Source organism: Panicum virgatum, chromosome 9N (genome assembly GCF_016808335.1).
Source record: "Panicum virgatum strain AP13 chromosome 9N, P.virgatum_v5, whole genome shotgun sequence".
Classification (NCBI taxonomy): Eukaryota; Viridiplantae; Streptophyta; class Magnoliopsida; order Poales; family Poaceae; genus Panicum; species Panicum virgatum.
In genome coordinates, this window is record NC_053153.1 from 29,306,482 (window position 1) to 29,330,249 (window position 23,768).

At 48.2% G+C, this 23,768-nt stretch overlaps 1 protein-coding gene across 1 annotated transcript; it reads left to right on the top strand.

The window, feature by feature from the left end:
• Positions 1-19,361: 19,361 nt before the first annotated feature.
• LOC120692930 (calcium-transporting ATPase 7, plasma membrane-type-like) lies at positions 19,362-22,950 on the top strand. The gene has a single exon (XM_039976314.1). The coding sequence runs from the start codon at positions 19,732-19,734 to the stop codon at positions 22,783-22,785; it is 3,054 nt and encodes a 1,017-aa protein (XP_039832248.1). The 5' UTR covers positions 19,362-19,731; the 3' UTR covers positions 22,786-22,950.
• The last annotated feature ends 818 nt before the right edge of the window (positions 22,951-23,768 follow it).

Sequence of the window (23,768 nt, forward strand, 5' to 3'; positions counted from 1 at the left end):
AAATTAAACAATACAAGGTGTAAGGTCGTCGGTAGACTTAAATCAAAGAGCAACATAGAGTATGTGGGTCTAGAATTTAGTCATTTAACCTCCACAAATAAAAGAGCCGGTATTTGATCATTTTAATTCCATTTAATTGAGAGCAAATGGTCAAGTCATATACAACATAGCGTAGGTAAAACAAAGCAGCAACTTTCATCATTTTTCCATAAGCAAGAGCATATAAGAATATCATCGTGGTGAGCTTAAGGTGATGGTGGTTATCACTCATTGAAAACAAAAACAAATCTAGGTTGTACTCCTAGTAGCCATGTTATTATAGGGAGAGATATACAAAGGTTGCATCTATGGTTGAAGGCATATATGTACAAGCATTTAGAAAAAGAGAGAGTTGAGGAAGAATTACCGTCCTTCTCGATGCTCGTAATGAAGTGTAGTGCATCCTCCCCCATACTTAAGCATTGTGCTAAGCATGGAAGAAGAATCATGAGCATCTTATGGCAACCGTGATTATCTTACTCCATGAGATCTTTCTTCCTTGTCCACGAAATCCTCCCCCAAGCTTAGCATGATGCTAGGCGTGGAAGGAGAAGATGGACCATCTTGAAATTCTTGAAGTCCTTCCCTCATGTGTATGAATATCATCTTCAATGTGTCTTTACCTTTGTTGCTTCAATTTCCTTCAACTTCTTGTACTAAGTCATGGTCCCAATCATTGCTTCACATCGTCGTCGCCTCCTTCAATTCCTTGTTGTCCCATTGCTGCCTCATCTTCACGAATTTTTCTTTCAATTTCCAGAATAGAACATGTACTGAAACATTGCTCCATTGCGAAGTGCACGAATTTTCCTTTCCAATGAGTCCTCATTCGCCCAAAACTGATTCTGAACAAGAGAGTTATGTCCATTTCATCCCCACGCTGCAATCTGTCTCGATGAATTTCAGAACGCGCAACGTCCAATGTTCTTGCCATATCTCCTTGTACGGGTCTTCAAATTCATTGATCTTGGATGCGTTGGAACGGGAATTTCATGGAACTTCTGAATATCAACTTTTTATTCCTTTTACATCTCTGTCCATGTGCAAAATCTGATGAAAACAGCATGGCTTGCTTTCGAACTTTGGAGATGTTGACGAATTTGATTTCTTCTTTGATCACGAATTCATGAGAACGCTTTGTCATGCTTGCAAAACAATTCAAGTACACAATCTACCCCCAAGGTGACAGTCGGGAGTAGAGACAATTTCCAACAAACCTACCATTCCTAAGATCTCAAATTGTGGCATAGCTAGCTTAGCGAAAAAAATAAAAACCTAGTGAGTGTACGTGTGTGCTAGTGTAAATGCAAATGAGAGGAAGGTATATAAACAAAGACAATGTTTACACCTAGTTCTAAACATCATGTTTACAACTAGGTTTCCGAACTTCTCCATAGCCAAAAAGACTTATTTAACCAAGGTCAAAACACCATGTCTATCCCAAGATCAATAGGCCTTCATAGCACAAGAAAAAAATAAAGCGCATTGCAAAGCTTATAAACCAACCAAATGCAACCTCATAGCTTGGTAACTAAATGATGATGGTCTTCAATCATGTCTAAACACCATGTTTACACAAGATTGCAAAAGGTAAATGCTATAATGATTAGCATTACATAGATAGGAAAGCCTACATCAATAAGATTGAAACCAAGCTAGCAAAATGAGGGCATGAACAATGGAATGGATGCAAAGTGCAAATGCAAAGTTAGCAAAAACAAGTGTTAGCGAGGTTGAAAGGACCTTTCGATGTTGTTCCGCAACTAGTTTATTCAAAAACAATTGCTAAGAGTGACAAAAAGACTTCGCGACACTTCATAAGAAGTGAGGCTTTTGTCAATGAAAAGGTTATTTATCAAAAAAGGATCAAGCAACCGAGCTAACAAGGTTTTAGAAGTAGGTTTATGGGTTTCCTATATTTTTTGCTTAAAACAAAAATTTTAAAGAGAGAGTGTTGGGTATAGAAATTCTATCTAAGGTGGTTTCAAAAAAAACTAGAGAGAAACAAAAGTTAGATTTTTTTTGAATGAAAAACATACCCTATGGTTTTGGGATTGCTCTATGAGTGGTTTTCCTAAGGGTTTTAGGATCTCAAAAGCGAGGCTAGTCAATGTTTTTAGAAAAGGTTTTTTTAAATGCAACATGCAATGCAATGCAAGGGTGAGACAAACATGTTATGCAATGCAACACAGGGCGGGTGAATAAAATGATATGACATGATGAGGTGGTCTAAAACAAAACAAAAAGTTAGCCTAAGTTAATTAGCCACAAGTTTAAAATCAAAGGGTGGTGCAATGCTTCATAAATCTCTCTAAAAAGACACAAAGAAAAAGACTCAAAACACTAATAGGCACACAAAAAGGTCTACAAGTTTCCCAAGATCAAATAACAAAGTGCTCCCTCAATAACATTTAGAATAAACAACATAAAGTTGTGGTTTTTGTTAGAGCAATGGTACAATGTTACTTGATATTCCGATTAAAGAGTGCAATGTAGACGGTCATATTAATATATATATATATATATATATATATATATATATATAATAAAAGATCGGGTTGCCTCCCGCAAAGCGCTTCATTTAAAGTCATAGAGCTCGACTTTCTCACATACCTTCTAATTGATGCGAAGACATGGTCCTTCATGCAAGAATCCGAAGTGTCCATGCAGCTTGATGTTGCCTCTTGTAATCCATCGTGGTTTGCTTGCAACATCTTCATTTGTCGAAAGTCGACCGCTTGTGCCTTCATTTGCCAATGTCATTGGGGTTCTTCATCTGGTCCAAACCTCTGAATTTTATCATGTACGCTTGATGAAAGCATCGCCCAAGCTCCTCCTCGTTGTCATCGTCATCTTCTCTATCTTGTTCTCATCGTGTTGCTCCTGCCTCTTCTTCGGTTAATCTCTCCTATATACTCAACAGAACATATACTAAAATATAGCTCTATTGAAAATTTTATGAAATTACCTTTCCAACAAGTGGTCATTCGCTTTAAACGGAGTCCAAACGAGAGAGTTATGACCGTTTTACTTTAGCGCTGTGTGCTGTCCAGAAATTTTCAGAGTGCACAATCTTCAATGTTTTGGCCATACCCGCTTGTAGGAATCTCTGATTGACTTGGTTCTTGATTTGTTGGAACAGGAACTTCATGGAGCTTTTGAATATCAAAAAATATGCTGCTCTTTGCTTCTGAGGTCGGGCTGGACATTGATGAGAACAATATCTTCTTGTGAATTCGCCCGAAGATGTCAATGATCTCGATCATGTGGTCTTTGGAGCGTAGTGTCGTGCGTCCCTAGGCTTCAAGGTCATCACCATTTATTCACTAGAAAATATCACAGCTTCAATGATGTGTCTTCTCTATTGTTCTTGCTTTACCCAAGGTGTCAGGATTGGAAGATGCTCCTGTGCTTCGTGTTGATGATCCGAACGGTTTCCTTCCTTGATAGCATCACTCGATTAGAAGTATATCGAGCATCTCACTGGAGAAGATAGGTGGTGTCGTGGTTCTTCTAATCTTGTTGCCTCCAGCTTTAGTTAACTTCAAATCATCATATTTTGCGTACACAGCCTTCCAATCATCTTTTGACATCATCATCATCTTCTTCGTCGGTTGCTACTGCCTCTGTCCTCGTTGAATTCCACTTCATCCAGTGCAGAACGTGTACCAAACTTCTCCTCCATTGCAAGTTGCATCAAATTATCTTTCCAACAAGTGATTATTCACCCCAATTAGACTCCGGACAAAGAAATTATGCTCATTTTATTACGGCGCTGCAATCTGTCCAGAGGGATTTCAGAACGCGCAGCATTGAAAGATTTTACCATAACTCTTCACATCGATCTCCAAAACTGATGGTTCTTGATCCGTTGGAAAGAAGACTTGATGGGGCTTAAAATAATCTATTATTTGCTCATGGTAATTCTCTGATCTTGGACGAAAAACTCATCACAACAGTAACACTTCATAGATGATGATGATCGCACGATTTTCTTCGCGGGCATGCTTCATACCTATTGCTTGAACAAACAATTCTTCCCAAAAACATCAGTTTTTAAAATTAATTGACACGGTGGCGTACCTTATTTATCATCTTTTGCTTTTGGAGAGTGCGGACTCGATAGCGGATGCTGGGCCACTAACAAAAGTTAGCACCTACCACTAAAGAGTGAATCTTGATGTTGTTGCCGTCATGTTGATGTGGACATTGTCGATGTTCCATGTCGAGGCTCCTCGATCATCTTGTTGCCGATTGTTGAAATTTGTTGAAGTGGACTATGGACTTCTAGAAGTCCAAGTTTGGTGTCTAGCTTTTTCCACCTGCTTTCAAGGACACAAACAAGAAAACAAGGGTATATGCAATAATAAAATTAGGGTTAGTCCAAAAACTAGATAGATTGCCCTAGGGTTCGTGTTGCCGATCCCCGGCAATGGTGCCAGAAAAGCTTGTTGACGCTCCTTAGTGCCCCGATTTGTATACCGCAAGCGCACGGTTCGTGTAGCTTTTCCCTTAGAGTATTCCCCCAAGGTTTATCAATCCGTGGATCGACAAAGAACTACCTAAGGTTTTCCATCTAATCTAATAGATCTATCCTAACATGAAGCATTGATTGCATATAAAGGGTAAACCTTTGACAGATATGAGTGATGTGTAAAGGTTGATCTCATCCATGAACATAGGCTTAATCATAGCAAAACCAAAGACATGACTAGGCCTATCGTCATCTAGTTGTAGTTTAAGCTAACGAGCAAATAAATCATGCATCTCCATCAAAAGCATCTTTAAACTCAAAATCTCCAATCCGATCCTTCGATACTCCGCCTACTCTGTGGAGACGGCCTGTCACAACGCCCCCCTTTTGAACAAAATACCCTGAAGCAAGTCGAACCCCCTTTGGTAGTTCCGCCATGAACCTCTAGCCACCATGACTACAAGATCATGCTAAGCGATCTATCTCGATAATAGATCTAGGATGAAGCAAACCCAAAGAAAAGAATGAAATCGAAAGAGAGAACATGATCGCTAATAGATTCGGAAGACATGATTATCATTACTCACACAATAGATTCGTTTGGATCGTCACCACCGAGTACATACCATTGACGACTCCAACTAGCTCATGAACTCCACCATGGCACAACCACGCAGGGAAGCCATGGCAGCTAGGGGTGGCCTAAGCCATCTCCTAGACAACTTCGAAGACTTGCGGCAGCCGTCGTCTCCCTCTGGTCTTGGCCCTAGGTTTTCGTCGAGTTCTGGGTGGATGGATCCCCCGAGTTGAATAAGGTGCGAGCTATTTATAAGCCGAGGAAGCCACCGGTCGAAGGGGAGGCCAAACCGCCTCGAAAACGGGCTGGACCAGCCGGCCCCATGGGCCTAAGCCGGCCGGCCTACCCCCTTTTAGGCTCGCCTCGGTCTCATCTTTCGCGTGTAGACTCCTCGCATCTTCTAGAGTTTATGTCCTTCACGATTGCACCCCTTTGGACGTCGTTATCTTGGAGATATCTTCGAGGAAAGGATAGGATAGGGAATTCTTCCTTAAATCTTCATTTGCTTAGCTTAATCCCGAAGTATCTTGATCTCATCTTCGTGGGCTCGGTCCTTTGGGCTCTCTTGGAGGATGGATGTGCGTGAATGGGCTTCGAATCAACATGGGCTTTGGTCCTCCCTTTGGGCTTTGGCCTTCGTCTTTCTCCGTGTTAGCGCTCGATCACGGGCCTCGTCATTTCATGCTCCAAAATAGGCCAAAAACCTGCAAAAACGAAGTTCCTCTAAAATATATGTGCAAGTGTGAAAATGGCCAATAATTAGGCCGGGGTTAGGACGGTTAGTGATTTTGATATTAAATTCATGCCATTATCAAGGATAAACAAGGGATAAAAGGGGTACTTAAGGAGCGCCAACACATTCCCTCTGGTAGTTGGAGTCGGTAGGCTACTTTTCCGACCTTCTTTAGCACTTGGTACGGTCCAATGTATCGAAAGGCTAACTTTCCGTGTACTTGCAATCTTCGAGTTCCCCGAATAGGCGAAACTTTAAGGTAGATGAACTCTTCTGAGTTGAAGCTTATTTCTCATCTCTTCTTGTCTACGTAGCTCTTCTGTCGAGACTAGGCGGCCTTCAGCTTTTCTCTAATCTCGGCCACTCTTTCTTCCGCTTCCTTTGTGAGTGCGGGTCCAACTAGGGCACGTTCTCCAACTTCTGATCACATCAGAGGAGTTCTGCATTTTCTTCCATAAAGAGCTTCGAATGGTGACATGCCCAAGCTTGCTTGATAATCGTTGGTGTATAAACATTCCGCATAGGGCAAACTCTACTCCCAATCCTTGTCATAGGTAAGAACACATTCTCTCAACATATCCTCCATAATTTGATTTACCCTTTCTGTTTAACCATCCGTTTGTGGGTGATAGGCGGAGCTGAAATCCAATTTGGTGCCCATGGCTTTATGCAAACTTTTCTAAAACCTAGAGGTGAATTGGGTCCCTCTATCTGAAACAATTCTACTAGGCACACCATGCAACTTTACTATATTTTACACATAAAGGTTAGCTAGCTTTTCTCCACCGTAATTGGTCCGCACGGGTATGAAATGAGCCGCTTTAGTGAGTCGGTCCACTATTACCCATATGGAGTCATGTCCTTTCTGTGTTCTGGGCAAATCCACTACAAAGTCCATTCCTATCTCATCTCATTTCCAAACCGGGTTGGGTAGGGGTTGCAATAATCCTATTGGCTTCTGATGTTCGGCCTTGATCCTTTGACAAGTATCACAATGGGAGACAAACCGTGCAATATCCGCCTTCATTCCCTTCCACCAATATTTTTGTTTTAAATCCATATACATCTTGGTGGATCCTGGGTGGATGGAGTAGGCCGAGTTATGGGCCTCATCCATAATTATCTGCCGGAAGTCTCCTTCCTTGGGCACACAAATCCTATTTTTATATCATAAAGTTCCCTCATTATCCACTCTAAAGTCTGGTGTCTTATTTTCTCCAGTATGCATTCGGATTTTCATCAAGTCCTTGTCCAAACTTTGGTTCTTTCTGATTTTATCCTCCGGAGTGGGTTGAATGCTCATTTTGCGAATGGAACCTCGAGGGACAATGTGCACATTCAATCGTGCCATTTCTTCCTGCAGATGAGCATCTTTGGGTCCATAAGATTTCCAGCTTAAGGCATCGGCTACCACATTAGCTTTGTCAGGATGGTAATGAATTTCCACATTATAATCCTTAACCAGATCTAACCACCTTCTTTGCCTTAAGTTCAAATCTGGCTGGGTGAAAATATACTTCAAACTCTTATGGTCGGTGTAGATCTCACACTTATTTCCAATTAGATAATGTCTCCAAATCTTGAGGGCATGCACTACGGCTGCAAACTCAAGATCATGTGTTGGGTAATTCTGCTCATGAGGCCTGAGCTGTCGGGAGGCATACGCAACTACTTTTCCATCTTGCATAAGGACACACCCTAAACTTTGTCGGGATGCATCACAATAGATGACAAAGTCCTGATGAATATCCGGTAGGGTCAGCACTAGGGCGGTCGTCAACCTATTCTTCAATTCTTGAAAACTTTTTTCACATGACTCTATCCAGGTGAATTTCTTATCCTTCTTAAGCAGCTCTATCATGGGCCGGGCTATCTTGGAGAATCCTTCAATAAACCTCCGATAATACCCAGCTAATCCAAGAAAGCTTCTGATTTCACTAACATTGGTTGGCTGCTGCCAATTGGAAACTGTCTCAACTTTCTCGGGGTCAACTGCTACTCCTTCTGCGGTCAAAATATGACAAAGGAAAGCTACTTTCTCAAGCCAGAATTCACACTTGCTGAATTTGGCATATAGCTTATGTACTCTCAGCTTTTCCAACACTACCCGCAGATGTTGCTCGTGTTCCTGGACACTCTTGGAGTAAATAAGTATGTCGTCGATGAAGACTACGACAAACTTATCTAACTCGTCCATAAACACCTTGTTCATGAGGTTCATGAAAAAAGCAGGTGCATTAGTGAGTCTGAAGAACATCACAGTGAACTCAAACTGCCCGTAACGGGTGACAAACGCTGTCTTTAGGATGTCACTTTCCTTAATCCTGAGCTGATAATATCCTGACCTCATATCAATCTTGGAGAAGTACTTGACTCCTTTTAGCTGATCAAAAAGATCATCAATTCTGGGGAGAGGGTACTTATTCTTGATGGTAACCTCATTCACTACACGGTAATCTACACAACCTCATACTCCCATCCTTCTTCTTGACAAATAGGACGGGGGCTCCCCAAAGCGATGAGCTTGGACTAATGAAGCCACTCTATTGTAATTCTTCCAGTTGCTTCTTCAATTCCGCCAATTCAGAGGCTGCCATCCTATAGGGTCTCTTAGCTATAGGAGAGGTTCTAGGGACAAGATCGATGACAAACTCTATATCCCTATCTGGTGGCATTCCGGGAAGTATCTGGGTACTCATTTACTACTGGAACTTCTTCCAAGGACTTAGCTTCCATGCTAAAAACCATTGGGTCTGGTCCACTTCCCCGGGTATGGTAGGTCACTTGTACTCCTTCTGGGTTTGTTAGGTGTACCACTTTGTTAGTACAACCTATGAGACCATTGTGTAGGCTTAACCAGTCCATTCCAAGAATCACGTCTATTCCCTTAGACTTAAGTACTACTAGGTCTGCTAGGAATTCTACCTCACTTAAATTGATCCTTACCCGTAAACAACCCAGTTGACACTTGATGTCACCTCCAGGCGTCCGGGTTAATAGGGGTGTTTTTAGTAGTACCATAGGTATTTTATACTTATCCACGAAGCTTGATGATATGAATGAGTGTGATGCTCCCGAATCAAATAATACGGTTGCCAGAGTTGAGCTGACTAGAAACTCACCAAGTACCACTTCTTGTGCACCTTGAGCCTCCTGCGCGTTGATGTGGTTGACGCGGGCTCGTCCATAAGGCTGTTGATTGTTGTTGTTGCCCTTGTTGTTGCTGCCGACGGGAACACAGTTGGCTCTGGACACTGGTGGCCTAGTTCCATTCACCGAGTTGGAGAAGGCTAATGCAGCAGGCTTGTTCTTGGCATATGGGCAGTTGGCATTGTAATGCCCTATTTCACGGCAGTTGAAACAGGCCCTAGCATTGTTGTTGCTGGTGGTGACTTGGCTGGCATTGCTCTGCGGGGCCTTCATGGTGTTCTGGCTTCTGAACTGTGCGTTAGGGGCCTGGGAGCCTGTCACTTGTGACTGGGCCCTATACTGCATTGGGGTCTGAGATCTTGGTGCAGTATAGCTGGAGCTCCTTGGTCTCTGAAAGCGGTCCTGCTGGCTGACATTGCTTTCCATGAACTTGCGCTTGTTTTTCTTCCTTTCTTCAACTTTGGCCCTTTCTGTGCGGATGGCCATGTTCATCAGAGTATTGAAGTCTGGGTATATCTGGGGGGTAAGCAAGGTCCGGAGTTCTAGGCTCAACCCCTTCTTGAACATGTCTTGCTTCTTTTCATCCTTATTCACTTCTTCTGGTGTGTAGCGAGCAAGCTCCATGAACTGGTAGGTGTATTCTTCCACGCACATGCTCCCTTGCTGTAGTGCGCGGAACTCATCCACTTTGCGTTTCATGGTGGCTGCGGGGATATGGTAGCGACGGAACTCCTTCACAAATTCGTCCCAAGTGATGGTGGTGGCATCTTCGGCAGCGGCACAGTAATTGTCCCACCAAACTAAGGCAGTTCCGGTGAGTTGGTGAGCTGCCAGGAGAACCTTGTCTCGATCTTGACATTCGAACGGCTCGAGCTTCCTTTGGATCACACGCAGCCATTCATTTGCCTCCAAGGGGTTGCTGGATCCTGCAAAGGTCGGTGGCTTGGTCCTCAAGAAAGCTGTCAGCTTGTCATTCATGGTCTGCTCTCGTTGCCACTTGTTCATGAGGGCATTGGCCAGGGCTTCCAGTATGAGGGTTTGATTGCTTATTGCCTGTGCTAGGTCCCTGAAAGGTGGAGGTGGTGGCAGTGGCACTTCTCCTTGGTTTCTTCCTCCATTCTGGCTCACTTCCTGTTCGTTTTGAAGAGGGTTCTGTCCGTTAGGCTGTCCTCTCGCGCCAGCGGCTACAGGGGTCCGGTTGTGGGAGGCCCTCGAACTGCTTCGGGAAGCTATCTATAGATTGGGTAGAGTCTTTGTGAGATTGGGATTATGATTAAGTGATGTTTAAGTTGTTTAATTCGTATTTTTGAAAATGCAGAATCCACCTTCTGCCGATAAGCATACAGACTAACAACAAAGCACACAGACTAGCAAACAACAAGCACACACAACTTCATTACTGCATGGGGAGTACAACACTGGGACAAGGCCAACACGCTACTACACGTCTGGTTACAAAGGCCACAATTAAGGGTACAACTTAAGTCAAAGGGGCTGGGGTGGCTTCGCGGCATGCTAGTCGCGGGGCGAGCCTTCTTCGGAGTGTGCTTCCAGGGGAATGAGCAGTCCTTGCTTGCCGTTCTCTAGGTTCCCATTTTCCAGGGGTTGTCCAGCAGCTTCTCCTTCAATGGCGGCAGTAGACCCTTCAGGGTTCTCGGGTGGGGCTTGTGGGGTTCCCAAAAGTGGTCCCCATCCTATGACGGGTGTGCCAAGTAGGACATGGTTTTCCTCAATTGCTGGGACTGGCGTTACACTTCTGGTCCATTCCTGCATGCGCCGGTCCCGATCCTGCATGAGGCTCTCATGGGCAACCGCTTCACTACTGACCGCGGCTGCGGCTCTCGCCTCAGCTTGGGTCACCCGGATCTGTTGCATTCTTACCGCGAGCTCTGCTTGCTAGGCATGGTGGAATTGTAACCTCAGGATGCTGGCTTGCTCGTCAAAGAGCTGATCCAAGGAGGCTAGGTAAGTAGCCACTTGGTATAGGGGTCCTCTTCATGGCGGCGCCGTTCCAGGCTTCTCATGCAGGCCTCCCAAACTGGGGTTCTGACGGCCGGAGGAAAGAACCTCATCCGTGTGGGGGCGAGGTGTCCTTCAAAAATCTGGCACAGATAACGGAGAGCCTTCCTGATGGCCAAGGGATAGGTGTCTTGGTGCCTAAACCCTATGGAGGTCACTCGCCATGGCTGGATGTTGGGGTAGCGGTCACTTCTGGCGATGACCAGGATCACTCTGCAACGGAAGGTACCATGGTGCTCGTACTCCCTGTCGTAGTACCTTGGGCGTTCCGTAACGCCAAGGCTCTCCAGGGCATTGATCAAAAGGCTGGGAAAGCCAGATGCAGCTTGACAAAGGCCCTGGGTCCATCCTTCCTCAGCCATCTGAAAACAAAGATAGGGTGAACAAGCTTTGCACAAATATTTGGGTACAAAGGGAATAGATGGTACTTATTATTACAACATGGTGGGGTACAGTTTCCATGGATACACGATTATTAGGACAGAAGCACTAGCTTAGGTGTGCTACTCTCCCCTCATGGGGATTCTTCCTCGATCTGGATAGGGCGCTTCTTTGGTGGAAGACACTGCTCCATCACATCATCTTCGGTCTGAGTACTCTTATCCCAATGGGTTTCTTCGGGTTCTTCTTCTAACCATCCACCTGCTCCTCTGTGAGCCTCGTGGTTTTGCTAATGGGTTTGGAGAGTGGCTAGGGAATTCTCGGCTCGTATAGCTCTTATCCGTTGTTCCTCCATTTCTTGAATTGCCTTCTCTGCCCTGCGGATTTGGTGCTTCAGTTGTGCTGCCTGTTCGCGGTAGAGTTGGTCCAAGCCGGTGAGGTAGATGGATAAGTGGGAGACCGTGTCTTCTAGTTCTTCTTCTTCTCTCCCAAGTCCTCTCATACGGGCAATCCATGAGCGTCCTCTTCCTCCAGTAGGCGGGAAAAAATCCATCGGAGTCCGCTGAAGATGGTGTTTGTACATCACAAGCAGATGTCACAGGCTTTTTCAGGCGGCCTTTCGGTAGGTGTCAGGGAAGTGAAAGCCAGCGGTGGAGATGAACCAGGGTTCCACGTCAGGGTAGCGAGTGCTCTTTCCCACGAAGATCATCATGTCACACCGAAGGGTGCCCCTGAAGTCGTACTCTCGGTAGACGTACTCCGGTGGGTCCACAACTCCGACGCGTTCCAGGCTGAGTAGCAATAACTTAGGAAGGCCGGGCTCTGCGTGGCAGATTCCGCCACTCCATCCATTATCAGCCATCTGGAACAGGGCAAGAATCAGCGGTGAGTGTTTGTGTGGAAAAAGGATTAAGCAAGGAAAGTCTTAATGCGGAAAGGCTTGAAAAAGGGGTCTGATTCCTAGGGTCATGTCCTACGGCCAACCTACGGCTCTGATACCACCTGAAGCGTCCCCTCACAAGAGAAGACTCAAATGTGATACAATATTAGTTCCAGGAGGCTGATAACACATTTATTACATCAGATGGTACATCACCGTACAACTCTACGTGGAAGTGGGCAGTGAAGCGCCACAATCACGAGGATAACAACTAAAACTCAAACAATGATATTAACTATGAAGAGGTCATCAGAGTCTTGTGCCATACGGAGCTTCCTGCGGGTGACCCTCTCCACAGGCAAGGTTGGGTGCAGAACGGAACCCCTACTCAGCGTCCTCGGGAACAAAGTCTGGATCTTCCTCTGTAAAAATTAAGTAAGGGGTGAGTACAAACGTACTCAGCAAGTCCAACCACACCCACGGAGGGGGTATAAACAGAATACATGCACAGGATAGATCAAGGATAAAGCTAGGGTTTAATTTGCGGAAAGCTAATTTTTATGCATGGGTTTATTTGAAAGAAAAAGGGTTTTTTCCAAAGCAATTATCTTGTACCGAGTACACGTAGGGTTGATCCACACAGGATCCCAGTTTATAAGTTGCTACCGGACTCCCCGTCCGCCGTAGCACACGGCACAGCTGACGGACGCTTTCCAAAACAACTCACGCCAACCCATCCATTCCCAAAAGAAATACTAGTTGTGTGACCAAATCATAACTCGCCCAGTACCGTGGGCACGGCTATTCGAATAGGTTTTAACTCTGCAGAGGTGTGCAACTTTACCCACAAGCGGGGTACCACAGCACGATCACCTTAGTGTCGGTGCAGATCCCAACAAAGCCGTTACCCACCTTAGCTAGACCTGACTAGCTAACACGGAATCCACCAAGGGGCCATTGACCTATCACCGAGGTTTAGCTGGGGCATAAGTCACACAGAGCTTATCCCTTCTCCTTGGTCACCAGTTGCTCTCAGCTCTCCTGATGGCTATCAGACTAACTAGTGGGGTTTCTGCGAAGCCGTTGCCACATACAATGGTTGAGTGGTTTGCATGATAGTTGAGTTAGGCAAGATGACACATCAACTCTGTCCTTAGTTGTGACAAGATGGACATCTCCCAACCTTGCTCAACCACACAGATACGAGCACACCTTTTGGCAATTCACATAGAAGTGCCATCCATCTCGTCTTTCTTTTACTTTCCAAAAATTCCACATTTTCCCTTCCCACACACTCACATATTTTCCTTTTAGAAAACAAGTTGTACTGTGTTTAAGGTCCTAAGCGTTCTAGCAGCGATTAACGTCCAAATAGAACAGATCACATTCAGACATTAATCTAGGTGGTCAAGGAATGGTTATAACAAATCAAGGGGTGGCTATCCAACCATGTTTTCAGCAATCTAAGCATATGCAGTTTTGTAAAATAGGCCAATAGGTTGCGTTTATAAAACTGGGACAAAACATGCATCAAAGGATGAGATTGAACCTGCAGTTCTCAAAGCCTTCCGGGAAGTCCTGATCGAGCTACTGTCCTTCGGGATCGGGGTCGCACACTTGTTCGCGGTACTGCTCGTCGACGGGTTCTTCCTCGGTCACTCCGTGATCTAGGGCGCACACAACAAGCACACAATAAATAAAAAGAAATAAAGATTTTATCGTTGAGCTCGCGTCGGAAACAATTATTATATGGAGATAGGAGTAATATTTTTGGGCGGTTTCCTAATGGCATGGTCGCAATTATGTTAGAAATGGCGTTGTAAAGTTTCGGGTCAATCGGAGAACGTTTGGCACATGAAATGATGGGTTAAAGAGAGGTTCAGGGGCTAAACCGGAATCAGGGGCCTATTTGTAAATATTTTTGAGAGGGCAAGGGCTTGATTGGAATTTTAAAAAATATCCAGGCTATTTTGGAAAAGGGCAGGGATCTATTTAAAATTAAGTTCATAAGGTAGAGGGGCTAATTCCCTAAATAAATAAAAGTGGAGGGGCTTTTCTTCAAAAGTGACATAAAAGGGGGGACTCTTTAATAAATAGAAGGAAGGGCAGGGGGTTAAGGGCAAAAACACCCCCTTCTTCCTCTTCCCCTCGTTGGGAAATAGGGGAGGGCCGAGGGGGTCACCGGCGGCGGCCTGGCCGGCGGCCTCGGGGCACGACGGCGCTCGGGAAGTGGGGTGAAAGGGATAGGAGAGTGAGAGGATCCGATTCCCTGCCGCAGCTCGGGCGGAGGTGGTCCGAGGCGGCCTGGCCATGACGGCCGGCGGGCGGCGATGGCCCTGGGCCGGCGTCCTGGAGGCGCGACGGCGGTCAAGGAGAGGGGGAAAAGCGAGAGGGGACCAAGAGAGTGCTATCCCCTATGTTGGCTCGGGCTGGGGTGCAGCAAGGAGGGCTGCCCACGGCGACGGGCGGAGGTGGGGCATAGGAGCTCCAGCGGCGGTGCTATAGAGCTAGGGTGGAGGCGAGCGGCGGCTGAGGTGGTTGTGGTGGTGAAGGGCGACGAGAGGGGCCTATTTATAGGCGGGATAAGGCGGTGGAGGAGGGGGGTCCGCGGTGGTGGCCGGCCGGCGGCTCGGCGAGGCGACTTTAATGGCGCTCGGCCGCTTGCGAGCGTCGCGGAGCGGTGCGGGCGTCGAGGGCGCTGATGTGCAGGGGTGGGCGGCGCACATGGAGGAGGGGCCGGCTGCTGTGCTCGGCGTCGGGCTCTGCTCGCGAGCAGTGTGGCTCGGCGTCGCCGAGGCGGGCGCGAGCGGCGAGGCGGGCACAGGAAGGCGGTGGCGGTGCTGATTGACAGGCGTCGCGGCAAGCATCGGGGTCGCGTGGAACGCGTGCTGCGCACAGGGCGCGCGCAGCGCGTGGACAGGCGACGGGACGAGTCGGCAGCGGCGAGCAGCACGGCGAGTGGTGCGACCGTGTGGTGCGTGTGGGCAGGGGTGCGCGCGTGCTACGCGTGGGGAGATGGCGGCGCCGAGCTGCTTTGGCGGCGTGCGGGATAAAGGAGGGAGGGAAGGAGAAGGAAAAAGAAAAAAGAAAAGAGAAAAGAGAAAAAGAAAAGAAAAAGGGGAGAAGGAAAAGAAAAGGAGGGAGGGAAAAAGAGAGGGGCGCCGGCGGGATTCGCGGCGGGGACCACGGGGTCGATCGGGCATGCGCGGCGGTCGGGCGGTACGCAGCGCGACGCGCGGAATGGGGAAAAGAAAGAAACCAGACGGCGATTGATTTTGGTGCTGGGTCGGCGGGATCGCTGGGAAATTTGGAGTTCGGACAGGGAAGGATTGATCTCAATGATGAAAAAAAATTGAAAAATATTTTTAGCGTGCGATTTATTTTGGTAAATTTTCGAGATGTTACATCGTCTCAAATATAAAAGGGTGTATAAAAGTAAAGCGCATGTCAGAAAGAAGTTATATATATATTGAAGGGGACAGAGGCAAACGGGGATACATGCTGAGGTCTACTGGTTGATCAACACGTCCGTTGAAGAGTTATTATTGTCACCTTTTTACCAGTAAGTTTCTATGCATCTATGCCACAGGAAAGAACCGAGCACACATGTCGATCACGTGCATGTGTCACATCGTGACAAGATAGATGATGCACAAGGGCCACAGACGCACAGTCACGTGCTACTTAGGCCAAGCTCAATGAATGGTTTATAAGAGTGCCACATCAACAAATTAAAATAGAATTAAAAATCTGGATGAAACTCTTCTCATGTGTATTATTGAAACAACGTATGTGCCATGCATTTGAACAAAAACAAAACTCTCATTGAAATCTGCTGTAGCTTTATAACCTTACATCCAAATCAAAATATGACGGCTCCAGTATGTTTGTGGCAGGAATAATTTGAAACCAAGATCCCACTTAATTATATTTTGATATATAGGATGGTGAAGTTACCTTTTTTAAAAAAATAAAATCTTACTTCTCTATCATTCAAATTAGTCATAAGTACTTCCTATCAGTATACTATTGATAAGTTATATGCCATGGATAGTAAATTTGATTTTCATGTTGATAATTAAGTTACGTTTTAGGGACTGCAAAGTTACTTTTTTCAATATTTATGAACTACAATATTACTTCTTATTAATTTTCAAAAGTACAAAGATATTTTTAATCCCGGTTGGTGGCACCAACCGAGACTAAAGCTCCCCACTGCCCCCTAACCATTGGACCCAGGACTAAAGTCTTCATTGGTCACGTGTCCAATGGTGGCCGGGGGACTAATGTGCAAAACCAAAGGCTATTTCTGTAGTAGTAGGGAAGAATATGGTGGGATCAAACTTTCTAATATATTAACATTTTAAGAGCTCCCGGATTAAGATTAAATATAATGTTCCCTCCATCTAGATTTTACAATAGTATTATTAGTGCAGCTTTTTTCTCTTTATTAGCATATAAGGTTGTTTTAGTAAATTTAGATATATAAATTTTACTACATACCTAGGCATAGTGTTTAAAATATCTAGGTACATATAGCAAAAGTTATGTATATCTAGGTTTGCTAAAACAATCTATATCCATGTTTCTTTGAATTTTTCAGTAGTCCCACCAAACCTTGTAAAGCGAAAGGAAGGCGAACAATTACACCAGCAGCTTTTGTTGGGCTCAGGTGGTCCCCCGTCACTGTCACGTCTCGCTCGCCCCCAAAGCTGGGGGAGTTACGCGTCAACGACGTGTAAATTGTAAAACCGCGTTATGTGTAACGAGGACGCGGCAGGCGCTCTTTGCTTGCCTGGGCGCCCTCCGATAGCTTAGCGGCGTCAACTATGTTGCGTTGCTTCCTCAGCTCCCGCGCGCCGGGCGGGAGGAGCCAGCTGCACAGCATGCAGGTGCGCACCGGACCGTCGCACGCCGCCGCCGTGCCGACTGCCCGTCATACGCCTGCGACGTCGGGGCACACGCGGCCGGCGGCGGAGTTGTGATGAGCAGCGCGCGGCCTGTCGCTCGCCTCGGCGGTGGTCAACGAGTCGTAATGAATACGGAGCCACGTGGGCGTGAGGTGGCCGCCAGAGGCTGGTGGGCTGCTGCGTGCCTGCAGCCGATCAAGCACCTGTCAATCTGTACGTGACGTCAGCACAAAGTAGTATCAGCCTGTTCGGCTGCTGTTTTGGACGGGCTTATTCCTGTAGCGGCTTATTTGAGAGGCTAGGTACTGCAGCGGCCGGTACTGTAGCGTGTGATTACTGTAGTAAATACAGTGTGGTTGCAGCCGAACAGGGCGTATCTTGTTCCCGCGTTTGGTAGAGTAGAGATTCTTCCGCAGCGATTCCCGTGGGTTTTCATACCCAGAGTCTGATGTCTCAACCCGGCAGCGAAAGGATTCATAACTTGTTTGGAAACGACCAAGATATACGTCCCACACGGGGAAGTTTCCAGCCAATTAAACGTTGCGCTAAAGATTTCACAATGAGAAGAAATTATCTTTACGATCATCTCATAAACTTACTGCATAAGACGTAACAATATATCTAGCATGGAGAGTTCAAAGTTCTGCTGAAATTTCGCGCCAAAAGGCGGGCGAAGAGAAAAGCAATATCAATTGAAATATTAATAAAGTTGAAATTAAAAAAAGAATATTATGTACGATGGATAAGTCGAATAGCACACGCCCCTCATTCCAAACTGGTTCGATTCCACTACTAAACTCGGAAATACTCACAGCGTGTTTTTACTAAGGTTTTGGCGGACTATATCTATCTAAACAGGAAATAATATTTTTTAACTTGTACATTTATCCACTTGTATAAATATTTGTAGAAAATATAAATAGTCAAATCAGGTCATATTTAAAGAATGGAGGTAGTACCATTTGTGGAGAACCTTTAATAAGGTGTAAATATATGTAAAATAACCTTCTTTGGGAAACGACTTGACCGAAAAATACCAAATTTCATCGATTTCAACGAGAACTAAAAAGGTCGAAACAATATTGAAATTTCTCGGTGTTTCCCTCCCCTTTCAAAGCTAACATGAATATATTCTAACGAGTACGGTTTCGTCTATCTTTAAGAAACCACATTTTTAAAGTCTGGCGGTGAATTTGATTTTTCGGGCACTAACAGTAGCCAACCACCATGATTTTGGAGTATCCCTCGACAAATTATGGAGCGATTAAACATACATGGGGAGAATTTGTGTCTAGAGGTCCCTATATGTAGTCATGAGAAACGCTGTCTTCGGCATGTAGAGATGAGGTGGGTTGGCGTGAAATGTTGTGTGAAGTAAACATGTTATTAGAACTTTGACCATCAATATCATCTTGAATATTTTTTTTGTTAAAATTTTGGAAGTGTCCTGTGTAGACAGTTTCATCTAAAAGTAGACTCAGTGTACTAGCTGCAACTTTGCTACTATATATTTTGAATATGTTCGATACCAATAATCAGTAGTAGTCAATGTCCAGTGCCCGGTTACCAGATCGATCGACACGAACAATGACATTTCATTGTGGTTGGAGGGTGCAGTAAAACTTACTAGTATGTAGCAATTTGAACTGCTCGATCCATGCCGTCCTACGCTTGTAGCCTTGTACTAACTATTAGTTGAACAGATGGCAACAACTAAGCGCGGAGGCGAAGAAGTCCAGGTCCCTGGCGTACGCGACGGCGGATCGACAGCTCTGAGCGGCCGGCCGGGGACGTGCGCGCCACACACCTGGCGTCCCCTCCGTCCGTACGCACGTCATGCGCCGCACTCGTCCTACGGCGGCCTCCGCCGAGACGATCGCTCGTCCAGCCATGGCGCGGCCGAGCGGCGTCTCAACTAATTAGAGCACTGTAATTACCATACACCAACTGCAATCAGCCGGTTATTACGGCTGTAAATCGGCTGGGTTTGGGTTTAGTTTCCTGGCACCTTCCTCCAGCTGATTATGCTCGCTCCCAGCCTTGCGGGCAACGCGAACTCTGCATCCCCAGCTCCCCAATTTCGGCAAAGTTCAGTTCGAATATCTTGCCAATTCATTCAGTTGCAGCGGAGCCGAAGCTTCCTTCTTGTTTCCATCGATCGATGAGCACAGCTGAAAGTCTGAAACGGCCATGGCTAACCGATCGAAACGGCTTCGAAAACGGAACAAACCCGCCTCCTCAAGCTAACTCTGGCGGCTTCCTGGCAGCTTCCGATCCCTCTCGCCCCGCCTCCGATATAAGTTTGGCCCATACCCTCGTCTTCCTCCACCACATCAGCCGTCCATAAGGTGTCAGCATTCGTTGACCGGGATCACCGTCGGCCATCGCCTTGCCGGCCGCCGCCATTGAGCCTGTCTCCTCCGTACTTGAACCCTCTGCGTCCACACACATTGGATAAAAGATCATCTTGTGTGAAGCCGTGCTTGATCATCGGCCAGGGACACTGATCCTTGATCGAATTCTCGGTTGATTCTTCTGCTTCTGCTGGGCTCGATTGGTGTGGCACGAATGGACTGCGCCGCCGACTACCTGATCGCCGTGGGCAGGTCCACGGCGGATCCCATGCGGTGGATGAAGAAGTGGAGGAAGGCCGCCAACGTCATCCGGTCCTGCCACAGGCTGGCCCGCCTCGCCTTCCGGTCCGCCGACATCCTGCGCCGCACGGGCTCCTACGTCACCATCAAGATCCACGACGACGACGCTGATGACGCCGCCGGCACGTCCAAGCCCGCCGACGCCGCGCCGGTGGAGTTCTCCGTCGCGCCCGACGACGAGGACTTCCAGGGCCTGGTCAAGGAGAAGCGCCACGGCTGCTTCCGCCGCCTCAGCGCGGGCCCCGGGATCGCCGCCGCGCTGGCGTCCGGCGCGGAGGCCGGCATCCGCGGCGACGAGGCCGACCTGCGCCGCCGCCGCGAGGCGTTCGGCGCCAACACGCACCCGCGGCGGAAGCCCAAAGGGTTCTGGTGCCACGTGTGGGACGCGCTCAGCGACGTCTTCCTCATCGTGCTGCTCGTCTGCGCCGCCGTGTCCCTGGGGTTCGGCATCAAGGAGCACGGCCTAAAGGACGGCTGGTACGACGGCGTCAGCATCTTCCTCGCCGTCTTCCTCGTCGCGGCGGTGTCCGCGGTCAGCAACCACGGCCAGGCCAAGCGGTTCGACAGGCTGGCCAGCGAGTCCGACGACATCGCGGTCACCGTCGTGCGCGGCGGGCGGAGGCAAGAGGTCTCCATCTTCGACGTCGTCGTGGGCGACGTCGTGGTGCTCATGATCGGCGATGTCGTGCCCGCCGACGGCGTGTTCCTGGAGGGGCACGCGCTGCAGGTGGACGAGTCCAGCATGACCGGCGAGCCACACCCCGTGGACGTCGATGCCGAGAAGAGCCCCTTCCTCACCTCCGGCGTCAAGGTCATCGACGGCTACGGTAAGATGATCGTCACGGCCGTCGGCACGGACACCGCGTGGGGCGAGATGATGAGCAGCATCACCAGGGAGAAGACCGAGCCGACGCCGCTCCAGGAGCGCCTCGAGGGCCTCACCTCCAGTATCGGCAAGGTCGGCGTCGCCGTGGCGGTGCTCGTCTTCACCGTGCTCACCGCGCGGCGCTTCACCGGCAGCACCCGGGATGAGCAGGGCAAGCCCCTGTTCGACAAGCAGCACGTCACCTTCAACACCGTCTTCAGCGCGCTCGTCGGGATCTTCCAGCAGGCGGTGACCATCATCGTCGTCGCCATCCCGGAGGGCCTCCCGCTCGCCGTCACCCTGACCCTCGCATTCTCCATGAAGCGCATGGTCAAGGATCACGCGCTGGTGCGTACGCTCTCGGCGTGCGAGACCATGGGCTCCGTCACCGCCATCTGCACCGACAAGACCGGGACGCTCACGCTGAACCAGATGAAGGTAACCGAGTTCTGGGTCGGCACCGACCGGCCCAGGGCGGCGGCCGCGGTCAGCGGCGGCGTCGTCAGCTTGCTGTGCCAGGGGGCAGGGCTCAACACCACGGGGAGCGTGTACAAGCCGGACAACGTCTCGCCGCCGGAGATATCTGGGAGCCCGACGGAGAAGGCTCTGCTGTCGTGGGCCGTCGCGGAGCTCCGCATGGACGCCGACGCGCTGAAGAGGAGCTGCAAGGTGCTGCACGTCGAGGCCTTCAACTCCGACAAGAAGCGCAGCGGCGTGCTGATCATGGACAACGCGACCGGCGCGGTGACCGCGCACTGGAAAGGCGCCGCGGAGATGGTCTTGGCGAGCTGCTCGGCGTATGTCGGCGCGGACGGCGCGGCGCGGCAGCTCGGCGGCGAGCAGAGGAGGGACCTCGAGAAGGTCATCAGCGACATGGCGGCAGGCAGCCTTCGGTGCATCGCGTTCGCCTACAAGCAGGTCGACGGGGAGCACTCCAAGATCGATGATGAGGACCTGACATTGCTGGGCTTGGTCGGCTTGAAGGATCCCTGCCGTCCAGAGGTCAGGACCGCTATCGAGGCCTGCACGAAGGCTGGTGTCGCGGTCAAGATGGTCACCGGCGACAACGTTCTCACGGCCCGTGCCATCGCCAAGGAGTGCGGCATCATCCCGGACAGCGATCGCGATGGTGTTGTCATCGAGGGGCACGAGTTCCGCGCCATGTCGCCGGAGGAGCAGCTGGAGATCGTGGACCGCATCCGCGTGATGGCGCGGTCGCTTCCCATGGACAAGCTGGTGCTGGTCCAGCGCCTGAAGCAGAAGGGCCACGTGGTGGCGGTCACCGGCGACGGCACCAACGACGCGCCGGCGCTCAAGGAGGCCGACGTCGGGCTGTCCATGGGCATCCAGGGCACCGAGGTCGCCAAGGAGAGCTCCGACATCGTGATCATGAACGACAACTTCGACACGGTGGTGACGGCCATCCGGTGGGGCCGCTGCGTCTTCAACAACATCCAGAAGTTCATCCAGTTCCAGCTGACCGTCAACGTCGCGGCGCTCATCATAAACTTCGTGGCGGCGCTGACCTCCGGCAAGATGCCGCTGACGACGGTGCAGCTGCTGTGGGTGAACCTGATCATGGACACCATGGGCGCGCTGGCGCTGGCGACGGACAAGCCCACCAAGGCGCTCATGCGGCGCCCGCCCATCGGCCGCACGGCGCCGCTCATCAGCAACGCCATGTGGCGCAACCTCGCCGCGCAGGCGGCGTTCCAGGTGGCCGTGCTGCTGGCGCTCCAGTACCGCGGCCGCGACGTCCTGGGCGTCGGCGAGAAGGCCAACGGCACCATCATCTTCAACGCCTTCGTGCTCTGCCAGGTGTTCAACGAGTTCAACGCCCGGGAGATCGAGCGCAAGAACGTCTTCGCCGGCGTGCTCCGGAACAGGATGTTCCTGGGCATCATCGCCGTCACGATCGCAATGCAGGTGGTGATGGTGGAGCTGCTGACGAGGTTCGCCGGCACCCAGAGGCTTGGCGTGGCGCAGTGGGGTGTCTGCGTCGCCATAGCGGCCATGTCGTGGCCGATTGGATGGGCGGTCAAGTTCATCCCCGTGCCAGACCGGCCGCTCCATGAGATCGTGGCAACCAGGAAATTCTTCTAGGCATCTGTAGGGATGTCACGGCGGCACTGGTTTTTTAATTTTTTTTCTTATGAAATCACTCTAGGCATGTAGGCGTGCCTACTGTATATATGATTATTGTTTCATTTGTTCTATTGTAGTGTTTGGTAACAGAAGAAATACATACTTTTGATTTCATCGGCGTTTCTCAGATCTGTCTCATACTCTGCTTTTTTAGTAAAACACCCATATCTAATATTTATTAAGGAACATGGATTGGGAAGGGACATGTGATAAATATTTATACCAACCCAAGGTAGTGATGTTCACTAGTGAAACTAATCTGATAGGAAAGCTCGGCTAAGTGTTTTGTTGGATATATCAGTACGAAATCTAATGTCCTTTAAGAATAAACTTGACTGGCATCGAATCTATGTTTGAGAATTTTATAAATAATATCGTGATAGTTATGTCGGGTACTATATTCGGTTAGTAGGGTCTGGCCCCCCAATTTGATTCACTCCAAAGTTTCAGCAGAAAAGGGATAAGTGATGCAAAGTTTTTATCTTTGTTTGATGTAATTCTATAAGTTTGAATGAAGAAAAATTCTCTGGTGGTAGAGTCGCGCTTGTTCAAATAAAGAGTTAGAATAAAATTCCAATATCACTAAATATTCTAAAAAGTTAAACATAAATCTATAAACCGGAAGTTTAAAGTTCTTACATCACTAAATATTGTAGGAAAAAAATTACTGCACTAGAAACTTGATATTACTGACGCTCCCTGTTGAGACTTGCCTAAGCCTTTATCGTTTTGACTTAATATTTGACAAAAATATATTCATGTCTGACAGTATCCATACCCAGTTCATCACATATTCAATCTGCACTCACGAAAGAAAATCCTCATTTGCATATATATTAATTTGATACGATTAGTTTCTGGAAAATATATGACAGCATAGCATACGAGATGAAACCATATATGTCTGCAGCCAATCCCTTTTCACCTTTTAATCTCGTTTT